The 27,378-nt window shown below is 42.4% G+C and overlaps 1 protein-coding gene across 2 annotated transcripts in view; it reads left to right on the top strand.

The window, feature by feature from the left end:
- Positions 1–27,378, top strand: part of alcamb (activated leukocyte cell adhesion molecule b) — a 42,212-nt gene that overhangs the window by 1,275 nt on the left and 13,559 nt on the right. For both annotated transcript variants that reach the window (XM_086126066.1, XM_086126065.1), the window contains exons 2-3: positions 26,375–26,481; positions 26,818–27,034. In XM_086126066.1, the coding sequence (XP_085982192.1) occupies positions 26,375–26,481; positions 26,818–27,034 (324 nt within the window). The remainder of the gene's footprint in view (positions 1–26,374; positions 26,482–26,817; positions 27,035–27,378) is intronic.

The following is a 27,378-nucleotide window of genomic DNA, read 5'->3' as shown; positions in this document are numbered from 1 at the left end:
GGGAATTGCAGCACATGGTTATGGATACAGGGACTGGCTCGACAGCATCAGTTGTTTCTTTCGAAACCAGTTCCTCGCCTGTAGGCCAATAGGTAGCAAGCTTCGTATGTTCTGGCCCTCGTGGCTGGCCATTAAAAAGCAAAAACTGCAGAAACTCAGGGGGTGGACTTGCTGTTCTGACCTCAGCTTCAGTCACGTCACGTCACGGCTGTTTCTCCTAGAAATTAACCCCCATGTTCACCTACCACTCCATTTATTTGAGAGGAAACAAATTATTTTTTTACACCGCTGTGCCATTACTCCCATCTTCACATGGTCAAGCGCACTGGGTCGAGGTCAGACTTTTACTGTCCCACCTGCTGCTCTGTGTTTGTATTTAGGAGTGATGGTGTAAATATGTGCACACAACAGATGGCCCCCTCAGTCCGGCTTGAGGTTCCTTTAGACATAGGTGTCAAACTCCAGTCCTCAAGGGCTGCCATCCTGCATGCTTTCCATCTCTCTCTGTTGCAACACAACCGATTGAAATAATCACCTCATCAGCAAGCTCTTCAGAAGCTAATGTTTGAATCAGGTGTGTTGCAACAAAGAGAGATGGAAAACATGCAGGGTAAGCTGAAGCATAGGTTTGACACCTATGCTTTAGAATGATCAAAGTGATGAGTGTCAGTGGACTGCTAGACCTAATTTTAATAAGCGCATCGGTACTTGATAGCGATAAACATAAACGCACCAACCGGTGTTTATTGCGAGTGAACAGATCAGAACTGGGCCCATTTGAGTTTTTGTGAAGTCCTCAGGGCTGTGCTAAATTTTTGTGTGTAAAAATCATGAATCAACAATTGGACAGCATTTGTGGGTTTAAGCGTGGTTTTATTTGTTTTTAGACTTGACTGGCAGGCCATATCAAATGCTGTGGTGGGCGTTATCTGGCACACGGGCCATATGTTGCCTCACCGCTGCTCTCGAGTCTTTGTATTTAAGGCCCGCATAAAAAGACAATCTCAGCCTTAAATCTCTCCAGGAACAGTCTGGAAAGATGTTTTTTTTGTTCACTCCCTCATTTCCACCCTACCCCCAACACGCCGAACCCACCCTTCCCCTCCCTTACCACAGAACACACAGCCATCCTGCGCTCTGTGTCACAGCTGGTATTACTTGTCAAGCAAGTGGGGCTCTTCCACCACTAATGGACTTTGTGAGTGGGGAGGGGATGGTTGGGATGAACGCCTGGTGGTGAGTTGTGGGTGCATGCGTCTCACACACCCACCCAGTTTCACCTGAGATGGGTCCACTCTTTCATCCTGTGCCAGGTCTCGTCCAGACTTGCGCGCCAGGATGTCGGAGGCTCCTGTTAATTGAAGGCTTCATAGCAAGGTGGACAAGTTGTCTGCGGCTGTGCTTGCGTGTCACATCTTGTCTTCTCTCCACAAGAAAGCAGATGGCCCCCCTCCTCAAATCTGCCTTCCTCCTCCCTTAAAAGACATGAAAACTATCCCTTTGTGGAAACTTCAGTCCTGACAAATCCGTCTGGTCTTTGAATAAAAAAATGCTGCTTCTGTACTTTACTTTTTGCCATTCCTGCTCTTAAAATAGGCTGTGGATATCAGCCTGCTAGTCTGTCTGCTTGGGTGCCTCAGCCAACAAATAATTGGCTCTGTGACTATATACAGGTGAACCTTAAAAGACAAACAGGTCCCTTTACTGAATAGTTATACTATTTGGTCCTCACGCAAAAACAAACAAACAAACAAAAATACATCCCAGAGAAGTCATGGCAACTGAATTGATATTTTCCAGGGTAAATTGATTAACCACATGACCATAAATAAGATTTTATTAGCCTTGCAATGGGGAAATTACCACATTAGACCAGCACAGTTTTCTGATTGGGATTATTACTTTACACGCAATGTTTTAAGTCACTTTTTTAGTATTCTTAAACTCAAATATTGAAATAAGTAGACTTCCCTCGGTTCAATGTTGAATTAGGAATGTGTCAAAATGTGTCTTGTTGCAGCCGTATTCTGCTTCTGTGTGTGTGTGTGTGTGTGTGTGTGTGTGTGTGTGTGTGTGTGTGTGTGTGTGTGTGTGTGTGTGTGTGTGTGTGTGTGTTTGATTTGGAACGAAGGAGTGCCACAAGTGGAGTGTCTCTTTATGGTTCCTGTTTTGTGTGTGCAGTTGTTGGAAGCAAAACGCTCTGTTGCCATCACTCACCGTGAGATACATGACTCTCAGCTTTCAACCTTTTATTGTTTATTATTTGATTACAACTCTGCCAACAGCAATGAAATGGTATTGGTCGCTGCTGGTCACAGACGGGTTGGAGGAAAATTAGCTTCCTGCAAGCAAACGCTGAACTCATTCTGTGTCAGAGCAGGGAAGGAGATCTATAACTAACGTTGCCTTGAGAGAATGAAAACACAAATTGTTTCCCTGCGAATCATTCAGTGTAAAAAGGGGGGATCTTTTGTTAACCCTCAACAGTTATACAGTCACGATTGTCAGTAAAACGACAAGTGACTCTTAATTACACCAACCCGTTTTTTAGAGTGTTGCTGCTGCGACTGGCCCCCATTTAATTCCCGTTGCAATAGCCTCATCAGGTGTCTAATTTTGCTTTAATTTTCCAGTCAGGTGAAGATGTGCTGCTTTACACTGGCACCTGTAATGCGGTGGAATTTTTGGTTAATCCATTTAGAATTGTGTTGGAAATCCATGTTGGGGGACTAAGGGTTGCCTCATGCTTCACTACCTGTTTCCCCAAAAATCTTTTGCTCAAGACACACATTTGTCATTTTCTTGCAGATCTTGTGAAAGTATACAATCCTCACAAAAAGTTAGGCATATGTGCTTTTCAGGTGAAATTTAAGGAAAATGTAAAAAAGTTCACGCTCCAGTGATATCATATCATGAAATTAGGACATTTCAGTAGAAGGCCATTTCCTCATCTCAAACAAATCATTGAAACTAAAGTTAACAACAATGGATGGGTACACCACCACAAAAATATGTCAACGTCTCAGTAACTCGTCATGTGCTCTTGAGCATCAATTACAGCTTGACAGCGACGTCTCATGCTGTTCACAAGTCGACGTCTTGTCTGCTGAGGCATGGCATCCCACTCTTTTTGAAGGGCAGCCCTCAGGTCTTTGTGGTTCCGGGGGCAGGGTTTTGAGCCACTCCACGGCGACTCAGCTGATCCCACAGGCTTTCAATAGGATTCAGTTCTGGACTCACCAACTGGACTCACCCGCCCGCCCACACTGTAACACCGCAATCACAAAAGGTTCATTGGTGACAACAATGGCTGATGTATGGAGCTCTTCTTGACGTCTCCAACATAGTTGGCGGCCATCATTTCTGATGTGAAAATGTGAATAGCATGATGAGGACGATTGCTTAAACACATCAAACGCCTGTTGTGAATTTTGCTGAGAAGCTCCTAGTAAGGGAAGAGCAACGTGTGCAAAAAGGACTGAAAGAAACATTTCATAGTTGGACATGTGCATTCAAAAGCTGAGAGAAGCTCACATTAAGTTCACTTGTAAAGTTTTGAATGCATTTTAGGCTCGTCCTGGAATTTCGCCCGAAAGACAAATTTCCCGAACTTTTTGTGAGGAGTGTATAACATCGATACAGATTCTTCATAAAATCAAAATAAGAACACAGCCGACTTTTCCTACAAAGCTTGCATGATGAGCATTAAAATCCCATTTCACTCTTACCCACGACAAACTAACCTATTTTGGGCTTGGGCACCACTGCTATAAACTAGCGAAGCATTGATATCTGTATCCGTGCTGATAATTTACATTCGTCTTCAAACTCTGACTTGTAAAAACACTCCAATACTATGATACCCAATACCATCCTGTTTATATACTTACTAAACTAGTCTGTCTGCCCTGGGTGTGCGGTTGTCAGATAACATTTCATGAAAAGGAGGTCAAACATATTTGCTTCAAGCTCTTTATTGACAGCCCAGGTGAAATATCCCAAAAAAAAAATGAACACACAATTGAGAGAATTACCGCTACACATATTGTACTGTACATTTTATCAAACATATACTTTGTCGAACAAACAAGTTGGTCTCCGCTAGCCTAACGCGGACACACAATCCAACATGCGACAGACGGGATAAGGAATAGCGTTGATAAACTTTTAAATGACCATTCAAACTTCAACGGTGCACCAAAATATATTGAAGGATGATAAAGTGGTGCTTCTAGATACTATACATTTAATTTAATTTTTTTTCTTGTAACAGTTCAAAGTTTTTGAATTTTTTTTTAAATTAAATATATTTTCATCAAAATGGCATTTTCCAAGTATCCTTATCTGGATCGGCGAGTTCTCAAATGTAAGTACTTGCACTCGGTCTGTAAAGAGCGGTATCGGTACACAAGAATAATTGTTCTGTTTCGAATTCCAAAGTTTTAAAAGCTTAAAGCCAACTTGAGCTACATTCTGTATCGTGGCACCAAACCAAGTCAGATTACAGCGTGCTTGCTATCTCTCTTTATTTTGGCCACAGGCTCTTCTTCTGTGTGTTGTGCAAAAATAATGGTTTATTTGTTATCGGAGGGAGGGGACCAGAGTGTCATTGTTTCTGAAATAAAGGCAGAGGCTTCACGCTGCCCTGCCTGTAGCGCTGCCTTCTTTATGCAGGAACTCCCCCATTGACATGTATTAAGGTAGAAGGCTGGGCTTCTGGTGAAAACCAAGAAATTGGGCAGGCCTTGTTCTAGAGACAAAAAGAAAAAACAACAAAAAGTGAGGTTGCGTCATCTTTTGTCATTGACACAGCCCCCCTCAGCTTTCACTGGATTCCTGCGGACTCCTACCGACTGTTTTGTGAAGGCGTCTCTTTTCAAGCAAATGAGTTTATGATGGCGACTTCTTGCTGCCTCTTCTGTCTTTGGAACAGCACACATTCCTCGGAGAGGGCGCACGCGGCCGCCGCTGTGTGTTACTGCACTTCATGCCTAACCTGACTTTTTTTTATGGTCCAGAAAGTGTAGGATTACTCCTCCAAATGAAAAGCTAGTTGCCACGCCCACTTTCTAACCGGACCTTTGTTCAAATTCTCCCTTACAGTCTTTGTAGCGCTTTAATGAATTCTGTAAGATGGCTCCATTAGCTGTGATGAGAAGTAAGCCACCTTGGAGAATAACTGCAAGGACATGTGCTTTTGTTTGTTTAAATGACACTTACTGAACGTCTTTTTGTCATTAACATTAACTGGTGTGAACAGCAGGTGGCTGTTATTCGTCCCTTTTCCACCACGCTTGTGCTAGTGCTAGTTCCGGGCCAGTGCCCAGGTTAGCACCAGTTCTTTCTTTTTCCACCACCGAAACTGGCTCTAGCTCTGGTGCTTAAGCTGGCCCCAATTATTTGCTGGGCCAGACTCCGGCACCAACTCCCTCAGGGGTCAGGGGGGCGGGATTATCATGATGATTGCAAACATAGAGGAATATGCACTACATACAAGTATAATCGATGCTATGCCAAGTTGCCTCGCAGATGCTTACAGCACATTATGATTATTATTATTATTATGAATAGCGCAAGCGCTTTTGGGTGGAAAACCAAACATGTTCTTCGTAAGAACTTGTTCCGCACCAACTAAGCACAGCACTGGTCCTGGCGCCGAAAGAGCACCACGTTTTTTTTTTTTTTGAGTGAAAAGAGGGAATTGACTCGTAAAGAGTGGTCTGTGGCTGATATTTATGCATGCAATCCCATAAAGTCATTGAGTCCAATGGTAAGGCTATTGTATTAGACTTTTATTTGGGGTTTGTCCGGGGTTTAGGGAAGTCACTTGGGTCAACAAGGCTTTTGTGCTGAAAGTGAAGCTTTCATTCAAAGCCTCTGGCCCATAAATGAAACACGGATTTCGGGATGTTGCATTCTGGTTCATTTAACGGTGCGAGTTTTGTGATTCGTTCTGGTCACTATCATCTGAATTTATTTTTGCCCGAATAGACGATACATAACAATACACACGTGAGATGCATGTATAGTTGTTGTCCATATGGGGTCGCCATCCTCACATTCCACACTATAATATCTGTGACTTTGAATGTGTGTCGATTTAATGGTTGGATCTGGCCTGGTGAGTGATGTTGGAGTCGACGAATAACCGTGTAAAGTTGGCTGTTGTCAGCATAGGTGAGCGACTGGCAATTAACTGGTAGGCAAATGATTAGCAGCTCGTGTATGAATGTGACCATGACTTGTTTATTTTGTTACCGGTTTTTCAGCTAAGCAGATGAATGTGCACTGGCAGTTGTGTCTATCTTTGTTCAATTGTGGGGAAATTACAATGCATTCTACTAGGGGTGGTAGGCTATTAATTATGGTGTGTTGATGATTAGATGTGCTGTTGTGATGTGTTAGTGCAATTCGTCTTCTTTTTTTCTGTGTTACATGAACGCGCCAACTAATTTCTATACAAAGTCTGTGTGGGAAAATGATCGGTGCGAAGCTTTGACTTTTTGTTATCGAATTATTTGAGTGATCTGGTCTGTTTGTGATAGTTGACTTCACCTCCAGCAGAAACACTGCACAGATCAAAGCCAAGGACAGGCATTGGAATTCAGATTTTATCGCAGTAAATTCCAACACATGCAACAGAAGCACATAAAACAACAAATGTATGTGACCCAGCGGACAGCATTTTGGTGACGCAATATGTCAAACTCCAATCACGATGTGGCTGGATGCTTTTTACTGTTTGGTTCCAAGAAAAAAATATTCCAATGAAGTGTCCTGCATGCATCTCTCGACCCACCAAACTCGTACTAAGCATGAAGTCAGCCCTGGACTTTGACGCACACGCTACTACACAGGATTGCTTCTCTTTTTCATTGCTAGCTACATGATGGTGCTTCATTTGGCGGCCAACAGAAGTGCTCTGTGTCAATCGCTGACCTCACATTCTTGCCGTTTTGAAGGCTGTGTCTTTGTTTAGCGCTGCAGTCCAGCACATCGACAGCCCGAAGCCATCTTCAATGACATGCTGCTGGGCGTGACCTCGTAGCAGACAGCAGCCCTAATTCAGCCTCTTTTACAGCGGAGCATTTATCAGAGGTTGGAATTAAAAGCATTCAGTTACTGGCTAAGTGATAACGGAGATGAAAGATGGAAAAGCAGGGCCGTGTTCCAGGGTCATCAAGCCGCTTGTGCTCAGGGCATCTGTGAACGCGTGCAAGTCTCTGGATACGGGCAGCACAGTGATCGAGCGGTTCGCACGTCCGCCTCACAGTGCAGAGGTCCAGAGTTCCCGTGTGGCGTTTCCAAGTTCTCCCCGTGCCTGCGTGGGTTTTCTCCGGGTACTCCAGTTTTCTCCCGCATTCCAAAAACACGCATGGCAGGTTAATGGAACACTCTAAATCGTTCCTAGCTGTGATTTTGAGCGCGAATGGTCCTTTGTCTATATAAGCCCTGCGATTGGCTGGCAACCAGTTCAGGGTGTTACCCCGCTTACTGCCCGAAGATAGCTAAGGATAGGCTCCAGCACGCCCGCGACCCTTGTGAGGATAAAGCGGATCAGAAAATGGATGGGTGGATCTCTGCATACGGGGAAACGTTCTGCTTAATGCAATGACCCTCGTTTTTGCTTGAAAGCCATGATACAGCTGCTGTGGGAGTTGGGTAGTAGGGGAAGTAGCATTACAATGTTAAGGGAAAAAAATGCATAGACATGCTGATGGCACCATCGTCACTCAACCAGTTATTATATTGAAAGAAAAGATCCATCTGGAAAAACACCTACAATTCTTTCAATCCAAACCCAGGCAAAGCAACATTAAATGTCATGGGTGTTGAAATCATGACATTAAAGCCCAAAGTTTTCTGTTGTGTTTATCGATGTTGCATCCTCCTGCTAACTTTGTTCTTTCCGGGAATGTTTGTTGCTTTTACACAGTACAGAATTCACGAGTTACGCCCCTGGTGTGCAAGAGAGACTTTAAAGTTCATTCCCCACTGCGGGGCTCATACTTCCTAATGTGTGACTTCTTGGTTACCGGGAAAAAAAAAGATGTAGTGGAAAGTAACGGACTTGTGGATGCAACGGAAAATTCCACAAAATGACTGAGCTGTGACAAAAGAATCAGTATTTATTTGACTTTTAAAAATTTGGGGGGGGGGGGGGGGGTTAGCCATATGCGCTTTTCACTTCAATGAAATAATTAAATGATGTCAGTCTCAGGGGTCGAACCGATTTGTCGACGAGTCTACTTCACTACTCGTGTTGAAGTTAACGGTATGAAGTCGACAAAATGTTACATGTCTTAGTGGTATCTCGCCATCCAATCTGCCGACTTGCCTGTCCAGTCGGTCTTCTACGGCTGCTGCAGTTGTGGCTGGAGAATAGCTCTTAGCCTTATTAGCTCGAGCTACAGACACATTCCAAAATATTTGAAGATCATGGATTTAAAAAATGTTGTTTTTCATAATTCCTTTGAAAAAGACAACGTTTCCTAGATTATAGATTCAGGCCCACCATTTAAACAATTTCAAGTAATGATTTGTTTATTTGTTCATAATTTGGGCAGTGTAAAAAGTTCTTCTGTGTGCCCAAATGTAATGTAGTTAAATAAGTCAAGTGGCAACTGTTTGCATGGCGATTACTCCCACAAGCGAATGTGTGGCCGGTGCTTAAGATGTTTTGTTTTTTTTTTGTTTTTTACTGATAAAACGCTTTACTTTGCTGTTGAGTATTCCTCAGCTCCACTGGCAGACCTCACGGGGAAGGTGAAGAGATGCTTGTCTGCTAATTGGGAGTGATACTTCATTTACTAATGGAATGTCTGAAGAGGTCAAGTGGCCTTGTGATCCCTGGCGTGAATTGTTAAGTATTACACGGCGTCCCCTCGCTGCCATTTTAATGCAGACTTTTTAAGCTGATGTATCCCCTTGGTGCAAACAAATCAACGTGTGTCATATTCCTTTGGAAGGCCCGTGTGGCGTGCAGCATTATTGCCATGTCTGGACACTTTAGAGAATGAGGTCTTTGTTAAATTAGCTTTTGCGGTGCATATATGGAGCCAATTATGCTCTTTGTTATTTTCATTTTCACAAAAAGACACTTTGATATGAATGTGCAGTGTCATACCATAAAGTCGGCGTGAAAAACTTGAATGTCAGTCGGGAACAGTCTGACAGAGGAAATGTCAAGTCTACCAGTCTACGGATGTTCGACGGATTGCCATATCACAGTCTAAAAGCAGAGCACACACAAAAGGAGGAGAGCCTCCATTATTTGTTCTGTGAACATTTAAGACATTAACGGCTCCCAGACGGATTTTTGATCATGAGATCATTTTGTTAAATTTCAGCTTGGGCCATTTTCTCCCATGTTAAACCTGAATGATTACATTCATTTTCTATCTCTTGCTGCTGAAAATGTTCCCATCTTGTGTCATTATATTTAACATGACGAAAACAGAAGACGACATAATTTTTGGTGTCGTTGTTCCATGGCTCTCGTCACATCATAAGTTTGGAAAATGTGGTCATGGTGTTGAAGCGAGATGCTACGCTTGCAATTGTATAAACCATTGAAGATGCTTTAACATGTACACAATGACAAAGCAATTGCTCAGTCAAATCTACATGGAGTTTTGCTACACTGTTTAATGTTAGCTACTTGCCATAAACACCGTTCATAAAAGTATTTTTCCTTGCATGAATATGTGAAGTTTTGACAGTTGTTATTTTAATAAAATAATAAACATACTTTCAACACACATCTCCACATTGCCTTTGGTGATAAATGTGTGATATTTGTGGCAGAGTGAATTTGGAGTATTTCAGTTTGGAAACAGTAAAGGTGTACCTTTTTAAACAAACGTTTTTTGGGGGGGGTTTCTCTCCTGCTGGAGCATTTGCCTGAAGACGTCTGCGCTCGTCCGACCTTGCAGGAGAAGATTCCTCCAGAGACCTCCTGAGACAATGTAGGCTCAGTTTGCTTGAAGGGAATAATATGTGCAGAGATTTGTTTTTCTTCTCTTTGGGCCCTGTATTGGATATGGAAGGGAAGGTGGGGGTGGCACATTCTTTTTGTATTGACAGACAGTTTTTCTTTATTTTTAATTTTTTTTTTTTTTTTTTTTGCGAAGCGATGTTTCCCTCGTCGTCTGTAAAGCTCATCAGTCGGTAGATCTGCAGGGCTCACGCCGCACACAAAAGTCTTCCAATTGTTCCACACAGGAAAAGCAGCAGCCGTTCAAGGCTGATGGTTTAAAGCACTTATCTTGATGTATGGCTTCCCTTCATGTCCTGATGGAAGAAGAAAACGTAATGGCCACTACTAATGAAATTATGATGCCTTAAAGGACATTTGGACCCATGACGCCAGCGACATATGCTGAAGTGCATCAAGTGGAGAATGGTTATCTCTTCCTGCCCAAACAAAAGAAGCAGACCCCAAAAAGCCAACTTGGGTTTGTTGTGACATTTTGATCTGTTACGCATTGTTGGAAGAAAACAAGATAACACCATTACTGACCTTGTATGGCCAAAAGACAAATGTTCTGCTTAATTGGATTGAATCTCATTAAAGAAAACACATATATGAGATCCGGTGGTTCTTCGAATTGCTCTATCAGAAATGGATGCATTGAGATCAATTGTATTAATCCACACCAGACCCGAGTCTAAACTGTTGACATCACCAAACCCTTTGACTGAGCAGGTCATGTTGTAAGTAACATTTGAACATTCCTAAACCGCATATAAGCATGAGCTAAGTTAACTGGTCTACATGTAGAAACAATTTTTAACCCTTTTTACCTTTGTGCAGAGGGGTGATAAACATTAACTCTTTCATTCCACAAGGTGTACTTGTACGTCTTTTTAAAATTAGGCCCCGCCTACCAAGGACGTACTTGTACGTCTAAGTCTTATTTTTGCGTCATAGAGAGGAGGAGGGTCTGATGCAATCTGTGAATGAGAATAATCCATTTGCATTGTAAACCAGGAAAAAAAAGCGCCCAGCAGGTGGCAGTGATGCCTCACGTGCTTGAAATGCATGCTTTTACAAAAATAAGATAAGAAAAAGATAAGAAAACCTTTATTAGTCTCGCAATGGAGAGATTCCCAATTCACAGCAGCAAAGTTATGAAGAAAGCTCTTTTTCTCGTTTTTTTTGCCCAGGAATCGCCATTTTCATGAAACTTAGCCATTTTGTAATGCCGATTGCTGAAGAATGGAAACAGATAGAAACATTTTTTTTCTGCTGAAAGAAGAGAGTCCAAACTTTATTTTGGTAGGCTCCATGTTTATATAGCATTAGAACCAAATACTCTGTGGGCCTTGCAAGATCAGTCAAAATCCAGTCAAACGCTGGGATTGAGGGGGTTGCTACAGTGAAAATGGCTGGGATTGAATGAGTTTTAACTATCACAAAAGAAATGACTGATGTAATTTAAATATGAAACCATAACACACATAAAATAACCTTTTTGTTGTTGTACAGCAGCTCATGCTGCAGTCTAAATCCTTACCCGGTCCATTTACTGCTGCAGAATATGGACCCCCTCCCCCCCCTGAATATGGAACCCTTCACCAAAGTGTGCGAATAATTTAACTCATTCGTTGCAGTGGACATGCGTCAACTGGTATCAAACTGTTTACTGTTAAGCGTGTTTTTCAATAGGTAGGTGGGGGACAGTATCTCACCGTTGTGGGTGAACTAAGAAATATACCTTTAGTGACGGCTAAAAGTGTTTTTCTGAGTTGTTCATCCATAAAGAAATTATTCTGCCCATTCTTGTTTCGTTATTTTATAGTTTGAAGTGGCAGTTATAAGATAAGATAAGAAAACTTTTAATCGGCTCACAATGGAGAAATTCCCACTTCACAGCAGCAAAGTTATGAGAGGAAGAAGTAGAAGAACAAAATAATTATGGCCTGCCATGTTGTGGTTTTCTCCATCTATTAGTCAGAAATCAATGTTTTGTTTGTTTGTTTTTTTGGTGACAATACCATGATGTTCTGCTAAAGAATGGAGAAATGTAGAAACACTTTTTTTTAAGCTGGTGAAAGAAGAGGTGAACGCTCTTCTTTCCTTCATTAGATTTGTTGTGTGTACAGTTTTGTGCATCTCGAATGATCATTGGGAATGCTTGAAAAGGGCTGCCAATATGCTTTGAAAAATGCCCAGCTGTAAACGAGTTAAGAGAACTTCATACTTAGTTACCGGTGTCGTATGGACTATGGATGCCCATGAAAATGGACACAGGATCCTGGGAAACGTGGACTCGTGGGGGTCGTTGACAGGCTTACACTGGGTGCGTCTCGGACTGTCGTGACACGGAAACACTTGCGGTACTGCTTGAGCTGAGCTCACAGTGACTTTCTGGGGATAGCTGTCTGAAATTCTCACAGACTTCTCTTAACCACTGTCTGTCTTTCAGAAAAAAAAAAGCGTCACAGAAAGCCATAGAAGCAAAAAGCCACACGTATGTGGAGTTAATCCTTTTATGTAGGTGAAAATTAGGTCCCGTGGGGAGTGCTGATATGTGGCTGTCGCGCATGATAAAAGAGATTTAAGGCATTTTACTCCACTTTTTATGACGTTTAACGAATCAAAAGAAATCAGGTTAGTGGTTTGATCAAAGAGGTAAGCCTACGCTCCACTGGTAGATGTGTAATGTGGAAAAGCCAGAGATTGTATTCTGAAAGCATATACATAATCCTTTGTGTGCATTTTCTGCATTCCGCATATCCCCCCTAAGAGCGTGAATTAGAGTGCACTTTGAAAGCGTCCTGCCCTCTCATTATCAACCAGACTGCCGGGCTTATTGGGATGGCAGGCACGGCCCACTGTGGTCCTCAGCGACAGGGGGTCAGGAGGTCTGCTGTTGCCTTATGAGTGTATCGCAACATGCAGCACTTCATCTTGGCTTCATGTGAAAGTACTGTATCCGACTCGGAACGACAATCAGCAGCACAAAACCATCTGCTGAGTGAATGATATTGCCTCTTAATAATGTGTGCCGTTTACAGACTGTCAAGACATAAAGCACGGTCGACATAGTGCATGCAAATCAGGCGTTAATAATCAGAGCGCACGTACAACGGTTAGGAAAAATCAACAAGCCCCTTTTCAAATGCCAGGGCTTGCTGATTAAAACGATGAGACCAAGATACATAATTTCAAAACAACTACTTGTCCAACTCAATTGAAAATAAAAGGTAGGAGTAAAGATAAACACCCGAGATAATGTGGTTACACATATTATCTTCTAAATGGGAATGTGACTGCATTCAGAATTTACTCATCACATTCAAACTCAAGTTAAATGGGAGCACACAACTGCTACCGTTCCAAGTGCCTCTGATGAACCCCAAATACACGGCCGCTGTTCTAGTAGGCTTTTCCTTAAATCGTTATGTTTTGTTCACTTTCTAGCAGAGGGCCAAAGGTTTTGTGTTAACACTCATGCATGTGGAAGTGTTCGTAATTCCGTCCACCTTGAGTAAGGCTTTTCAGTTCCAGCTGAATAAAAAACACCCCAAAGCATAACGCTGGCACTACCATGAGTCACTGTCGGTATGGTGTGCTTTTGGTGATGAGCAATGTTGTGCCCCCTTCAAGTCGATGCCTGACGGTGGCGTCCCTTTGGCCCCCAATCTTTACACGGCATTGACCATAACATATTGTCCCACATGAGTTTTGGGAGATTTCGAGATTTTTTTTAAATTTTATTTTATTTTTTGTAAAATCAGGCTTCCGTCTTGCCACCCTTCACCATTGCCCAGACACGAAGAAAACAGAAGATAATAGTCACATGTATTAAACAACCAATACTTGCATCAAATTCCTGAAACTGCTTCAATTTGGTTGACTCTCATTTTGCAGGAAAATTTCTTTTGTTCCCTTCTCCTGACTGGTAACTTTGAACGGTGAAATCCTTCTGCTCTGGAAGCTCTCTGTGGACATTGAACTGTGCTGTAAGACGCCACTGAAATATGGTGACCAGACATCCCGGTTTCATTGGGTCAGTCACTGTTTCGAGCCCCGAGTCTCAAGTCCCAGCGGACTTTGCCAGCTCCATTGTTCTGTCCCATTTTTACACAGGTCCCATCCCAGCTTCCCGTTTTTTCATCCTGCCTGTCTTCCAAAAGTTTCAAATAGACACGTTTGCATAATATTTCTATATTTGAACACACTTCTCGGTGAAATAGGGCAGACTGATTGATGACGAAATCAATTCTGGGCTTGAAGATGAATCAATTTCATTGATTAGCTGTTTCAGGCTTTCTTCCGCTTTATGGCACAAGTGGAGCCTTTTAGGTGATGAACAAAAGTGATTAGGAGTGATGACTCATATACAGTCAGGACAAGGAGTCAACCCTCGACGGCTAATGCGATGCCTCTTAAAGAGACCAGTTTCACTGCCATGTAAACCCCTCCTTGAGTTGAGGATGCCTCTCTGTGATTTCAGGCTGTAGTTTTAATTACCCTGACTAAACGATATACTTTGTAAACAAGTCCAGCCTTGCCTTCCTTGCACTGCGCCGCAACCTCTTTTCTCCACCGTCGGTTCAAGACGTATTGCGAGCGAAACCTTATAGATCCGCTCAAATCCGTGCAATATGTGCAAGGAAAGACGGGCCATGCTGCCAAATGATGTTTTCGACTCTACTGCCTCTCTCTCTCCTCTTACACGCCTGTGGCAAAAACCACGGTTTCTCTGCGGAATGTTGAAATGGATCGAAGGGATTTAATCAGCGCCCCTGAGTCAAGAATGGCCAGGGAAAAGCCTTTTGAATGGTAGCTATTGTTCAGCTTCGGTAACCAAATGTGACTCCAAGAGCTGTTTCATATACTGCAGGAAGAATGAATCAACAAAGAGCAGCAAGGCAACAAGAAAGCTTGCAGGATCCTGCCAGGGAAATTGAAAGGCAGGTGGATACATTTCATAAATTTTGCACAGCTTCTTTTACTGGAGCGTTATAAACCTCACATTGTTGCCCGTTGCCCATGAGCAACGCACTGTTATTTTTAATAGGCATGCTTTGATTGCTGTTTTTCCGTAATGAGAGCAGAGGTGGGGAAACATTTCCGATCAGGGGCCGGTTCAGTATTGACGTAAAGTATTACGCCCTCTGAGGACCAGAGTACATTTATGAAAACATATTATGCAACGATGTATTATGAGCATTTATGTGTTGAATGTTTTGGGGGTCTTCTAATGGTCCCCTTAAGGCTTTTTAAAATTGTTTTGCTCTTCTCTCTTTATACCTAAGCCAAATACATGGCCCTTTTCAGGGGTTTCTCATACCAGAAAACTTGCCTTCACTTTCAGGCATGTTCGTCCTGGTCAAAATGCATGCCTGATTGCAACCCCGAAAACCTGGCTCCATAGAGCCCCGCCCAGGAGTCTTGGAAAACTCATCTCATTTTGGGAAGGCAGTTTGACTTCTATCAAAAGGAAACCCACAGTCTTATGAACCCATGCCGGAAAATACACACTAAGTCAGCCATTTTGATTGAAAGCCAAAGTCATTTTGACCATGATCGGGGATCCTTCGAAACCTACCTTGTCCGAGAGAACGTGAATCACAGATTGGTGACACTAAATTGGGAAGCATTTGAGGTTTGGTTCATCCCGTGGGCAAGAAAGAACGATGACTCCTTAAAGCACTTCAGCTTCATAAAGGTCAGAGCTTGACCCCAATGTCTGGTGAAAAGATTAATAGATGCTCTCTGCCAGAAGAAACGTATCGATGCAATAATCCTGCTCCTGTTGCCCCCATTTCCTGAGGTCGTTGGTTTGGTTTTAGAGGAGCGAATGGGGGTCCACCATCGAGCATGTCACCATTTGTCATGGACTAACCGTATGGATTTACTTCTAAAGAAGATACATTGAGAGTGAAGGTTACTTGCACTAGAAGTCAATTTTACTGGAGTGAGAATGGCTTCCACATACTTGATTCATCTATCACAATGCCCCATGTGGAATTTTTGAGCGCTCGTAAATATGTTGCACATCATTTTCCGCACGTTACCACGCGAAATAGAATGAGTTTTATCAGCGTTGCTTTGGGAATCAGGTTGGCAGGACCCGCTTGTTGCTTTTTAATATCTGGAAATTATTTGCTCATCCCATTTGCGCTGTTAAACCTTTGACTGAGTCCACAGTGTGATTACTTTCAGAGTTTAATATCCCTGCAGTCAGTCATGCGTGAATGATCACGTACGAAACATCTTTCTTGTGACACGTTAAGTCCATTTGCTCCCTCTTGTGACTGGGTTTGAGATCAACACTTCCAGGAAAGCATCCATCCAGCCATCCATTTTCTGAACCGCTTTATCCTCACTAGAGTCGCGGGGCATGCTGGAGCCTATCCCAGCCGTCTTCGGGCAGTAGGCGGGGGACACCCTGAACTGGTTGCCAGCCAATCGCAAGGCACACGGACACGAACAACCATTCGCGCTCACACTCACACCTAGGGACAATTTAGAGTGTTCAATCAGCCTGCCATGCATGTTTTTGGAATGTGGGATGAAAACCGGAGCACCCAGAGAAAACCCACGCAGGCCCGGGGTGAACATGCAAACTCCACGCATGAAGGTCGGAGCTGAAATTGAACCTGGTACCTTTGCATTGTGAGGTCAACGCACTAACCACTGGCTTACCAGGAAACTAGATCTGTTTAAAAAAAAAAATCCCAGAAACATTGGCTTATATCAGGAATGTTTAATGGATAAGGTGGAGTTAATGGCTGTTCCTGCTTAATGGCCTTCTGTTCCCTTTAATGGCATGCCATTAATGGGAGGTCTTTTAAGTCATGACAGTGACCTCTCCAATGGTCTTGATTGCCTTACGCCCCCCCCCCCCCACCCCCACAGCCTGGACCCCTTTAAATACATAATTCACAACATAATGGACATGATTTCTGAGTGCACTCACCGCTCGACCACTACAGCCGGATGGAGTCTTTAAGAGCAGCTCATCTGCAGACGCAATTTATTGCGTGATTTTAAAGAGGATGCTTGTGTGGTCGAGTACGCGGAGGAAATAATTTCAAAGAATAATGATCGTACTCGCGAGATCAATTTCTCTACCTTTTGGCACATCATTAAAATAGTGATAATCCACTTTTCTTGGGTAATATGCATTTTATCTTCCTCATCAAAACAGCGGAAGACAACGCCAGGGGAAACGTGAGAGACTGCAAGCAAAAACATGATTTCGGAACCATTGAAATTAAATCCAGATCGATTGCTTTGATTGTGCTGCGAGTCCCTTCAGAGTTAGATGTTAATCAATTGGAAGAAAAAGAAAAACCCCCATCTCAGCCTCATGTCAAGCCTACTTCCTAATCAAAAGGGATAAATGTGAGAGAATGTGTTGCCGTTTTCTGTGTTTTGTAAATTGAGCATGTTTCCCTTCCATGCGGCATCAAAGCTTGAATGTTGGCTCCAAGACAAGCATTTCGATTTCTTCTGTGAGATTGCAGTACATGAATAGAACCAGCGCTCACAACAAGATGCCTGGGTTGTTATGTGGTGCCGTGTTTTGCTCAAGTTCATCTGCGCAGAAACAATCAGGCATCACGCTGAGGAAAAAATGGCGCAACTTTCAGCAACATGCATATAATACGGAATCTCCAGGATTGTTCCTCGTTGTTTAAACCAACACAACACAACGGCAAGCCCGAGACTGTCTTTGTGATGGACCATAATGCAATGCACTCACTGTTTTTGGCAAAAAGGACTCACTTTTCTCTGGGCTTACTGTTTCTTCACTCATTGGATAAGCAACGCACAGCTGGCATGTTATTTTCTAAATTAAAGACAGGTAAAAACAATGAAATTTGACTTCTTTTGTAAGCACGTTGCCCCACCTACCATATCATGGTAGTTGTTGAGGGCACCGCATTGTGTAGGGCTGGCCCAGCATTTCATTTTTTAGAATATTCAAGCTGAGATATCTATGTCTGAACCAGAGCATATGCTAGAACATTACGTTCATCAACCAACGATAGCGATGCTTGGTTTGTTAAAACAAAGTAGCTAGCAGTGGATGGCTTTTGTCTTGACAATGGTGAGAGTCTTGATTCTCCAAACCAAAGTCATCGGCAAAGTGTGGACTGTATGGAAAGATTTTTTTTTCCTTTTCGGAAGCACAATTGTGGTCACGAATGGAAAAACAAAGAGTAGCAAAACATCATCGCAATAATACACAAAGTCATCATTGTCATAATTAGCAATACAAAGTGTTCATCAGACCACAATATATTGCCTGTCTCATGCGATGAAAATATAAAAAAAGATCCTTCATTAGATCATTCAAATCCCACATCGCGCAAAGGTTAGTGGAACAGATTCATTTGCCGCCTGAACCAAAAAATATTTCAGGAAATTAACTTTCGGGTCATGGTATCATTGAAACAAGTACATTCTAAAACCCAGAGGGTAAAATTATCCTTTGTCCTGCCTTCGGCCCTCCTGTCTTGGCGGGAAACAGAAACCTGATGCCACAGCGGCAGGCCAGAACAGGTACAGAAACCGAGGAAACGTTTGCAGACACAAAGGAACAATAGAAACCGGACAAAGTGAGATTGCAAGTGATGCATTAGCGGGATTCCCACCTGCTACCCTTCGTGAGTGTCTGGTGACCACACATGATGCAGCAAATGAAAATAGTTTTCTTTGCCGGAGGGGGTGGCAGCCATTAAAATGTCTCCTCAGAAAACCTCTATTTCACACTGGCCATTTAATCATAGCCTGGCCTATTCAGTCTTCAATTACAATGAAGCACAGAGAAGCATGAAAACCTTGTAAAGCCTCTCACTTCATCATAAAAGTTTTGGCGTATTTTTCCCAAATGACATGCTGGGGGTTTTGTTTGCCAAGCCATCGCCGACTCGACAGCACAATGTTTAAAGAAAAAAAATGCACGTTGCCTGGTGACAGAGAGGAGCTATTATGCTCAGTGGACATTGACCCATGATGCCAAACTGACATAATTGACATTCATACAACTCCATTGCAGGCTGCTGTGGGTCTTTTTACTTTGTCAACCAAAACACCGAACAGAGTTCTTGTGATATAATTGAATTGGTAGAGATGGCGGGATGTTTTTAACTTGTTTGCATTCCAGATGTAGCTCAAGTTGTCCTTTCTGTGGACCACAAACTGAAAGGAATTAACATTGCGTCCGCTGTTATTGATCGGAAAAAACATCGCTCCTCATTGTATTGTACTTCATTTGAAAGATACAGTCTTGGTGTAATTCAACACAGTGTAAAATGTTTTTGCCATACTTTTTGCTTAATTTCACTTGGCATTGTGCTGCTCTTAGTTATAAAACGGGAGATGCTCAAAGCTTCTTTGTAAACTGGCGTAATGTTTGCTGTTCCTCACAGAGAATAAAGAATACATGCTCGCAAGTGTCCGCCATTGATATGCAATGTGGACAGTTGTTTGCCATCTGCCAAATTGCTGCTTGTTTCGTGGTGAGTTTAGTTGACTGCCACTGTGCAGCGCTGGTATCGCAAATTTATGCTCACAAGTCAAGGCAATAAAATCAGATGATTGGCGGCTCGAGTCTCGAAAAACTCGCAAGTGGGGTCACTTGTATCTCAAGGCACCGCTGGATTATGCGTCAGTTTCTTCGACACCTGAATAATCAACAATCACTTTGGCAAAAATTTTGCATTGAATAAAATTTACGTCCAAACAACCACTGAGATCATTGCATTTATTTTGAAGAATTTTGATGAAGCAAGTGCTAATACTTTGCTCATAAATACAAATTTAAAGTGATTGCTATATAATGATAGATTTACGTTGCTGGTGCTAAAACTGTCCTAGAGCAGTTATTTGTCTTCTGCTACTGTGTGGTTGTTTATTATTGTTGATTGAAACTTTGCTATGCAAATGATGAATTCATTTTCACGTTGGATCCCCCAGCGGAATATCTCCTGCACATTATGAGTGGCAGGGGAGAAGGCAATGTGCTCCAAAGTGTGAATTTATCACTTGTGATATATTTTTGGCATTGGATGGCTGTGCATCAGTTCGGCATGATACCCATGTCAGACCATATCAGACGTTTTCGTCATAAAGCTCATATATACGTGTGACTTTTGACAATAAATCTCATGGAACTTGTAGATAAGAAGTGGGATAAAGTGGCTCACTTATTAGAGGAAAGAATAGCATGACTTAGTTGAGCCGGTCTTCAGACAGAGCCTGTGGGGGCTAACGCCCTCAGTAAATGAAACCTTTGTCTCTCACCTCTTAACACACAAACGGACCTATTTTCACACAATTCCCTCTAAAAGGACCCCTTTGAAGGTCACGGAGATGCGGGGCAACATCTTTTTGAGGCAAGGGTCACTCTGACCTGAAACAGATGGCACAGCTGAAATTCTCACACTGTACAATCCATTTTACATGATTTGCCTCCTTTTTATTTCCCAGCACATGAATGTATTTAGCAAGAGTGAGTCTTTCTCTACCAGTACATTGCTCTAGATAACAGTAACAATCCGTCAGATATTCTTTGCAACTATCCATCCATCCATTTTCTGTGGTTTATCCTCACAAGGGTCGCGGGGGGTGCTGGAGCCTATCCCAGACGTCTCCGGGCAGTAGGCGGGGGACACCCTGAACTGGTTGCCAGCCAATCGCAGGGCACACAGAGACGAACAACCATCCGTGCTCACACTCACACCTAGGGACAATTTTGAGTGTTCAATCAGCCTGCCATGCATGTTTTTGGAATGTGGAAGGAAACCGGAGTACCCGGAGAAAACCCACACAGGCACAGGGAGAACAAGCAAAATCCACACAGGGAGGCCGGAGTTGGACTTGAACCCGGTCGGTACCTCTGCGCTGTGAGTTTGCCGCGCTAACCACTGGACAACCGGGCCGCCCTCTTTGCAACTAGAAATTAGGTTAATCGATGAATTGATCTTTAAGAATTCTGTCACATTTGCAGAATAGTCATTTGATGCTGCTAACTGCCATCATATCATGTAAAGTTAAGACATATTTAGTATACTGTATAAAGTAAGACATTTGGAATTGATTGCGTATCAAAGGTTTGGGCCGAAGCGATGGTAAATAACAATTGAGGCACATATTGTCACTGTCCAATACAGAATGCATGCATATTTAAATTTTCTAAAACGTCCACACTTTTTTTTAATGTGTTTAGCATTGGACAGCGACCATTTGTGGTAAACACCGTTGGCAAATTTTAATGTGGAACAACAATATTCCCCCGGTGTGGGACAAATAAAGGATATCTTAATCTTAATCTTAATAATGTTAGCACCTGTGCTAGTGCTAATGTAGCATGAGTGTTAGGGTTGGGCATCGTTTGAATTTGGACGATTCTGGTTGCGATTCCTAGATTCGATTCAGATTCTTTATGTGCATGCATACATAAATAAATAAAAATGAGAGAGCTTTTTGGGGGGTCGTATGAACAATTCTTTTTTTTTTTTTTTTAAATTTTTACTTTCAATAAGTTTTTACTGAAAAATAATATATTTTCTTCGTAATTGCAAGACATGATGGCATTATCAAGTACTTGGTATCAGTGAGTACCAAGTATTTGTACACTTACTCGGCCCAAGATAGTGGTATCATTGCATCCCTACAGTGAGGTTCCTAAAGGTCACATTTAAACTTTTTGCATTAGAGCAGGGTTTCCCAAATTTTTGCAGCGTAATTTCTAAATGTACAATACATTGCTATAACATCGATTTGTACATATAATCTACTGATAAAGAACACAACAGACTTTATTTAACCAAGGCATCCATGAATCAAAAAGACCTTTGCCAAGAAAATGTGTGCCTGCTTGATAGCCAATAAAACAGTTTACAGTCTTTTACTCTTCACTTGGCACCCCAATAAAAAGCGACCTGGTCCCAACCCGAAGGCTGCTTTAAAGGAAGGTTACTGTGTGAAACTGGGGTAAACTTTTGGCTGTAAATTTTTTCCACCTTTCCTTTACAGTCTCGCAAAAAAAAAAACGATATATTGTGCAATAACAATGAAAGCATGCTAGTTGCCCGCCTTGGACATGAGTGGTTTTTTTTTAAAATCATACAGAACGGTATACCATTAACGTGACGTTGTGATGACAGTGATGGGCAATTACGGAGTGCTTGAAAAGGCAAAATTATGGCGCAGCACAAATTTGACATTTCAACCCATTTCATTGAGCGACATGAATGAAAGGTCAACAATGTGATTGAGGCCCTTCCTGCCGTCAGACTGCACTTATTGTCAAAATAATTTCAACAAGTACAAAGTGAACATTTTGTAAGATAAGATAAGAAAAACTTTATTTGTCTCACAATGGAGAAATTCCCAATTTACAGAGGCAAAATTACACGCGAATTGAATAAGCAGCAAACAGAAGTGAAGTTAGGTTAAAGTGTTTTGAACATTTACAAAAATATATATATATTTTAGTAATTTTAGAAACTTACTTTTAAATGTTTTTTTACTTTTAAAAGCTTTGTGTTAATGTGATTAAATGTCGTCAATGTACCCCTATGTTCTTTTTGTAATTTCGGTAAACTACTTTATTTATTTATTTTTTAATTGTTATGGTCGCTGTTGTGTTTGTAACTGGTTAGCGGCTGTGTCTTTGCTTGTGTGATGCATAGTGAGTTCAGACTTTCCTACAGATTATGTCCAGTCAAGCAATTTGTATTTCATCTCATGTGTTGTTCACTGTCTAGGCCAGTGAGTTTATTTACAAAAGTCAAAAGGCATTTACTGAAGGCTCCTTATCAGAAGCCTTTTCCCAAGTGGTATCGATCCAACTAAAGTTGCCCTCTCACCACTGATTCGCTGCTGGAACGAGGCTATTTGCCATCCTGTCTTTGTGGACAGGCGCCACGGGACCTCCATTCAATGCGCAGGCCTCATTTTCAGTACTTAATAAGTTTGGACCCGCTCTTTCTTGTGTCGCTGAATGACAAGCACTTGCACCAGTGGGGGGCAGAGAGGGCTTCAAGTGGCTATGGAGGGATGCTTTGAAGAGTGTGTGTGGAGGGAGACGGCTGATTTCCCCCGGTGAGCGTATAGCTTAGCTGCCACCCCACCCCGTCTCCTGCCTATTACGGAGGCACCTTAATCAGGAACATGAAAGCATCTCCTGTGGCGCCGCCTCCTGTCAATATCGCTCACCTGTCGACTCATTGATTTATCTCTTGTCGCCGTCTCCTTGTCCACTCAGAACATTCCCACCAGAGCTGAGAATTCCCTTTCGAGTTCATAGGGCTAATGTGTTTCATAAATTGCACTTGATGACACTCGAAGGAATGCGGTTTGATTTAAACTTGGGACAGCTGCTCATGCCTTTGCGTGTGTTTGTCAAAGTGAGGTCACGGACGTCACCTACTTTAGTTGAGAAGTATTACCTTATCTCAGTCGATGCCAGCAGCGGCGGCTCTGTCGTCTCCAACGTGCAATTAGCTGTCAGTGTATAACAATGCAATCGGTGCAGATAAGGACCAGTTTCTTAAATTCACTTTCTAAACCTCAGACACATTTTACACTTAAAAAAAAAAAGAAAAGAAACTGTCTTTTTAACTCAAAGGATCTTTTATATGCCGTGGCAGGTGTAACTGACTATTGCAAGATTGCCAAGGGTGTAACAACTATGGGGAATATGGATACAAAGGATATGTAAAACACACATCACAACACATTGTTGTCTACCACTAACCAACGTTTACACAGTGAGTCTATTCATCCATCAATCAATCCATCTTTTAAACTACTTTTTCACAATAGGGTCCCATATTAGCCGCAGCCTATCTAAGTTAACTTCAGGTAAGAAGGGGGGTAAAATAAATAAATGCCTCCCCTTTCCCATCAGAAAAAAAAACAGTATAATCTCTGTTCTGGCAAACTTCGTTGCTAACCAAAACAGCAGCATTAGAGCATGTAAACAAATCTCCTGCACAGTATTAAAGTTGATCTTACAATATGCGGAAATACTGTCTTTACACACAGGAAATGTTGATGTATTTGCTCCACAGTGTGATGTGGTTCATTTCCCCCCTTCTGCCCCAGTCTGCCTTGTTTCTTCTAAAAACATCCTTTCTTTTAACACCCCAGTTTGACATGACACACTGACATGGTTTGCTTGAATTTGACTTTGGGAAAAGTATAGAAAATAGTTCCCTCATCTCGATAATGCACAACTATTTCAAAGTGTGGCAGCATAGCATCCATATGCGTAGGATGTGCTTTTGACTCAAAATGCCCCTTGAAGCCTTCGAGTCGGTTTTCGTTGCGTTTGCATCAGCACAGCACAAAAATAAAAGCGTCGTCTGGCGGCAGCATCATGCGCACCCCCAGTTTAAACCTCAACTCTGTGAAACTTCGGGTTAAAATGCAGCGCGCCTGGAGTCTTTTGTCTCGTTTTATTGAGTTTTTTTTTTTTTACCCGCATATCTCACCTTCGTGCCCTGTCTTTGCATTTCCCACCTTTTTGTCTTCACACCTGCGTCTTATCGGGCTCATCAGCCCCGCCCCGCGGTACTGCAGTCAATCAGCTGCTTCTCCTCGAACGCTCTCATCTTCAGTTTAGTGCCTTCTTCCCTTTGTTCTACGTGGTGGTCTGCTCAGTTGGCTTCCTTATTGTTCAAATGTGAACTCAGGCAGGTTTTACTCCCTTAGGTTTTTTTTTTGTTTTTTTGTTTTTTTTACCTTACGCCTGAATCGCTGCAGACCTATAATCAACTCGACTCCACGCAGCTCTCTGTGTATTAAATTGTGAAAAGCTTTGTTTGGTCCATGTGCTTAAATGCCACCAAGCCTCAGTATAAATGCAGGTATTGTATCTCGATATGCAACATGTTGCTGGAAGGTTTCTGCCAACGCTTATATTTCACTTTAAATGTCAGCAACACTTTGGAAACATTGCACGCCTCTCATGAATATTGCGTAAAATGGACGGTTGGATTACTCTGGCCTTGCTGAATCGAAAAATAAAACTACAATAAAGTCACAGGGCAATCATGAATCACCGTGTCATATGAGAATGTGTTTGACAATAACACAAATAGGATAACACAGTTCCCACTTTATAAATACTGTATGTTGGCATGTTACAAAACTCTTGATTTGATTAGAAATGTAATGATACAAGAATACATTTACAAATTTTATTTCAACTTCATTTTTCATAACTTGACACTTTTTTTTTTCCTATTGTGACAATTTTTTTTACCCCAAAAATTATTCTTCCCAATATTACTTAATTCACATTTTGACTTGCATCTCCAAACATCTCCAACTACTAATGTTTCTTGAAACATTACTAGTTTTTCCCCTGCAAAAAAATACGGTCTTGTGATAACATTCCGTTTGCTTGTGTCCACACCACAGCAGCATTATACATGGTTGCCTGGTAGTAGACCGCTCACATATTTCTCCAGACGAGTAAATGGCATCCAATTAAGTGAAGGGTGCGAGCTTTGATATGTTTGTCCTCTTCACAGACAAATACGCCAGCAAGGTAGTTGCTGTGACGTCCTTGCACACAACAGTAGCTGTAATGATGATGTCGATTCAAGCAAGTCTCAAATGTGAGGTGAATTGTGAACCAAATTTAAAGTACGGAAACTCAACTTTTTCATCTATTGTGCTCGTTTACAACACAGGAAGGGGAAGAGTAAAGGCGTTTGGCGTCTCTTTCTTTGTGACTCGAATACGACGCGACATGATGAATAACAGCCACTCTTGAATGTGCCTTTAATTTCCCCTTAGCGCAAGGACATTACTCTTCTGCCAGACCACGTTTGGGGACTACTCTGCCCTCTTAGATTTGACATGTGCTGATGAGCTCTTTTTCATATTCAAGCTTTAGTTGTCAGTTGCTGGCTGACTGTTGACAGCGACTCGTGCGCATGTCCCCACATGGTCCACATGAAAAAGTTCAATAGAAAAACAGCTCATTACCAGTAGGGACATGGTAGCCTCTCCTTCCCTGCAGCCTTCTCCCTCTTCACCCCTCACCGCATCCCATCGAAGGCACCTCCTCCCACCCTCCTTACCAGCACTTTGTCTCCATGGCAATGTTGAGAATGAAACTTAGGCCAAGAGGGTTATTTTTGTTTGTTCCTTTGTCTGAGGGACTTATTTGAAATTATTCCTTTGATCCACACATTAAGTGAAGTGGTATTAATTCTTAAAATATGGAGAGAAAGTGGTGGTCATGGGGAAAGATAGATGGGTAGGTTTATACATGCACGTACTTGAATTCTCATCGCTCATTAGGCATCAATATCATAATGATGTGCTTTTCAATTATTCGTTTATAAGTGGAATAACATTCCCTTTGCTGATTTGTCTTCACAGTGAGCGGCCTGGAGACGGTGATGGGCCTGTACGACCAAACACTGGAGATTCCGTGCAACAAAGGAGCCATGAAAGCGGAAGACGCGCTGATCACAAAGTGGAAATATGTAAGTCAACGCAGAGGTCAATGGATTCGAAATGCAGAAGTCTGTCTGACACCGAGCGTTTGACACCCATTTATCATGTCTGAGCCACACCCGGTCTGAGTGCATTTGCTGCACACCGGAGCGTGCATCTGTTCCTCACTGTGCGTGTGCGTGTGCGTGTGCGTGTGCGTGTGTGTGTGTGTGTGTGTGTGTGTGTGTGTGTGTGTGTGTGTGTGTGCATGTGTGTGTGTGTGTGTGTGCGTGCATGTGTGTGTGTGTGTGTGCGTGTGTGCGTGTGTGTGTGTGTGTGTTCATGGGTTCATTCCTCGTGTGTCTTCTGCAACAAATCCTTTCCAGGACAAAGGGGATGGACTCTCAGGAGACCTGCTGGTCAGAAAGAAAACTGAAAGCGTCTCCATTAGCACCACCGATGAATACAAGGGTCGCATCAACATGGCCGCCAATTCCAGTCTGCTGCTTTCTGCCCTCAAGCTGAGCGACCAGCGCACTTTCACCTGCATGGTGGTGGTCGGCTTAGACATTGACGAGTACCCAGTCAACGTGGTCGTCTATAGTGAGTGGAGTGGAGTGTCGGGTTGCGAAATTCCAAATCGGAAACTTTCCATTAGAATTAATTTAGAAAAATGAAGCTCAGTTCTTGATGGGGAACTTAAATTAGGGCTGAGATGGATAAGCCATTAATTAGCTGGAATAATTTGATTACAGTGCAAAAGTCGAAGCCAAAAATTCACCTTCTAGTGGTGACCATTTTTCCAGATGATTAAAGTGCAGATTCGCGCACCACTCAGTGGAAGAAAGAAGTTGGTGCGATGGCAGCGAGCCAAGAGGAGTGGTGAATGTGTAAAAGAGAGCGAATGTACAAAGTTTTGGATCATCTCACACTTAAAAAAATGACAA

The sequence above is a fragment of the Hippocampus guttulatus genome, chromosome 12 (assembly GCF_054856545.1).
Source record: "Hippocampus guttulatus isolate MCC_2025c chromosome 12, RoL_Hgut_1.0, whole genome shotgun sequence".
In the NCBI taxonomy this organism is placed as follows: domain Eukaryota; kingdom Metazoa; phylum Chordata; class Actinopteri; order Syngnathiformes; family Syngnathidae; genus Hippocampus; species Hippocampus guttulatus.
Note: the sequence above shows the minus strand (reverse complement) of the source record. Positions and strands in the feature narration are given on the sequence as shown.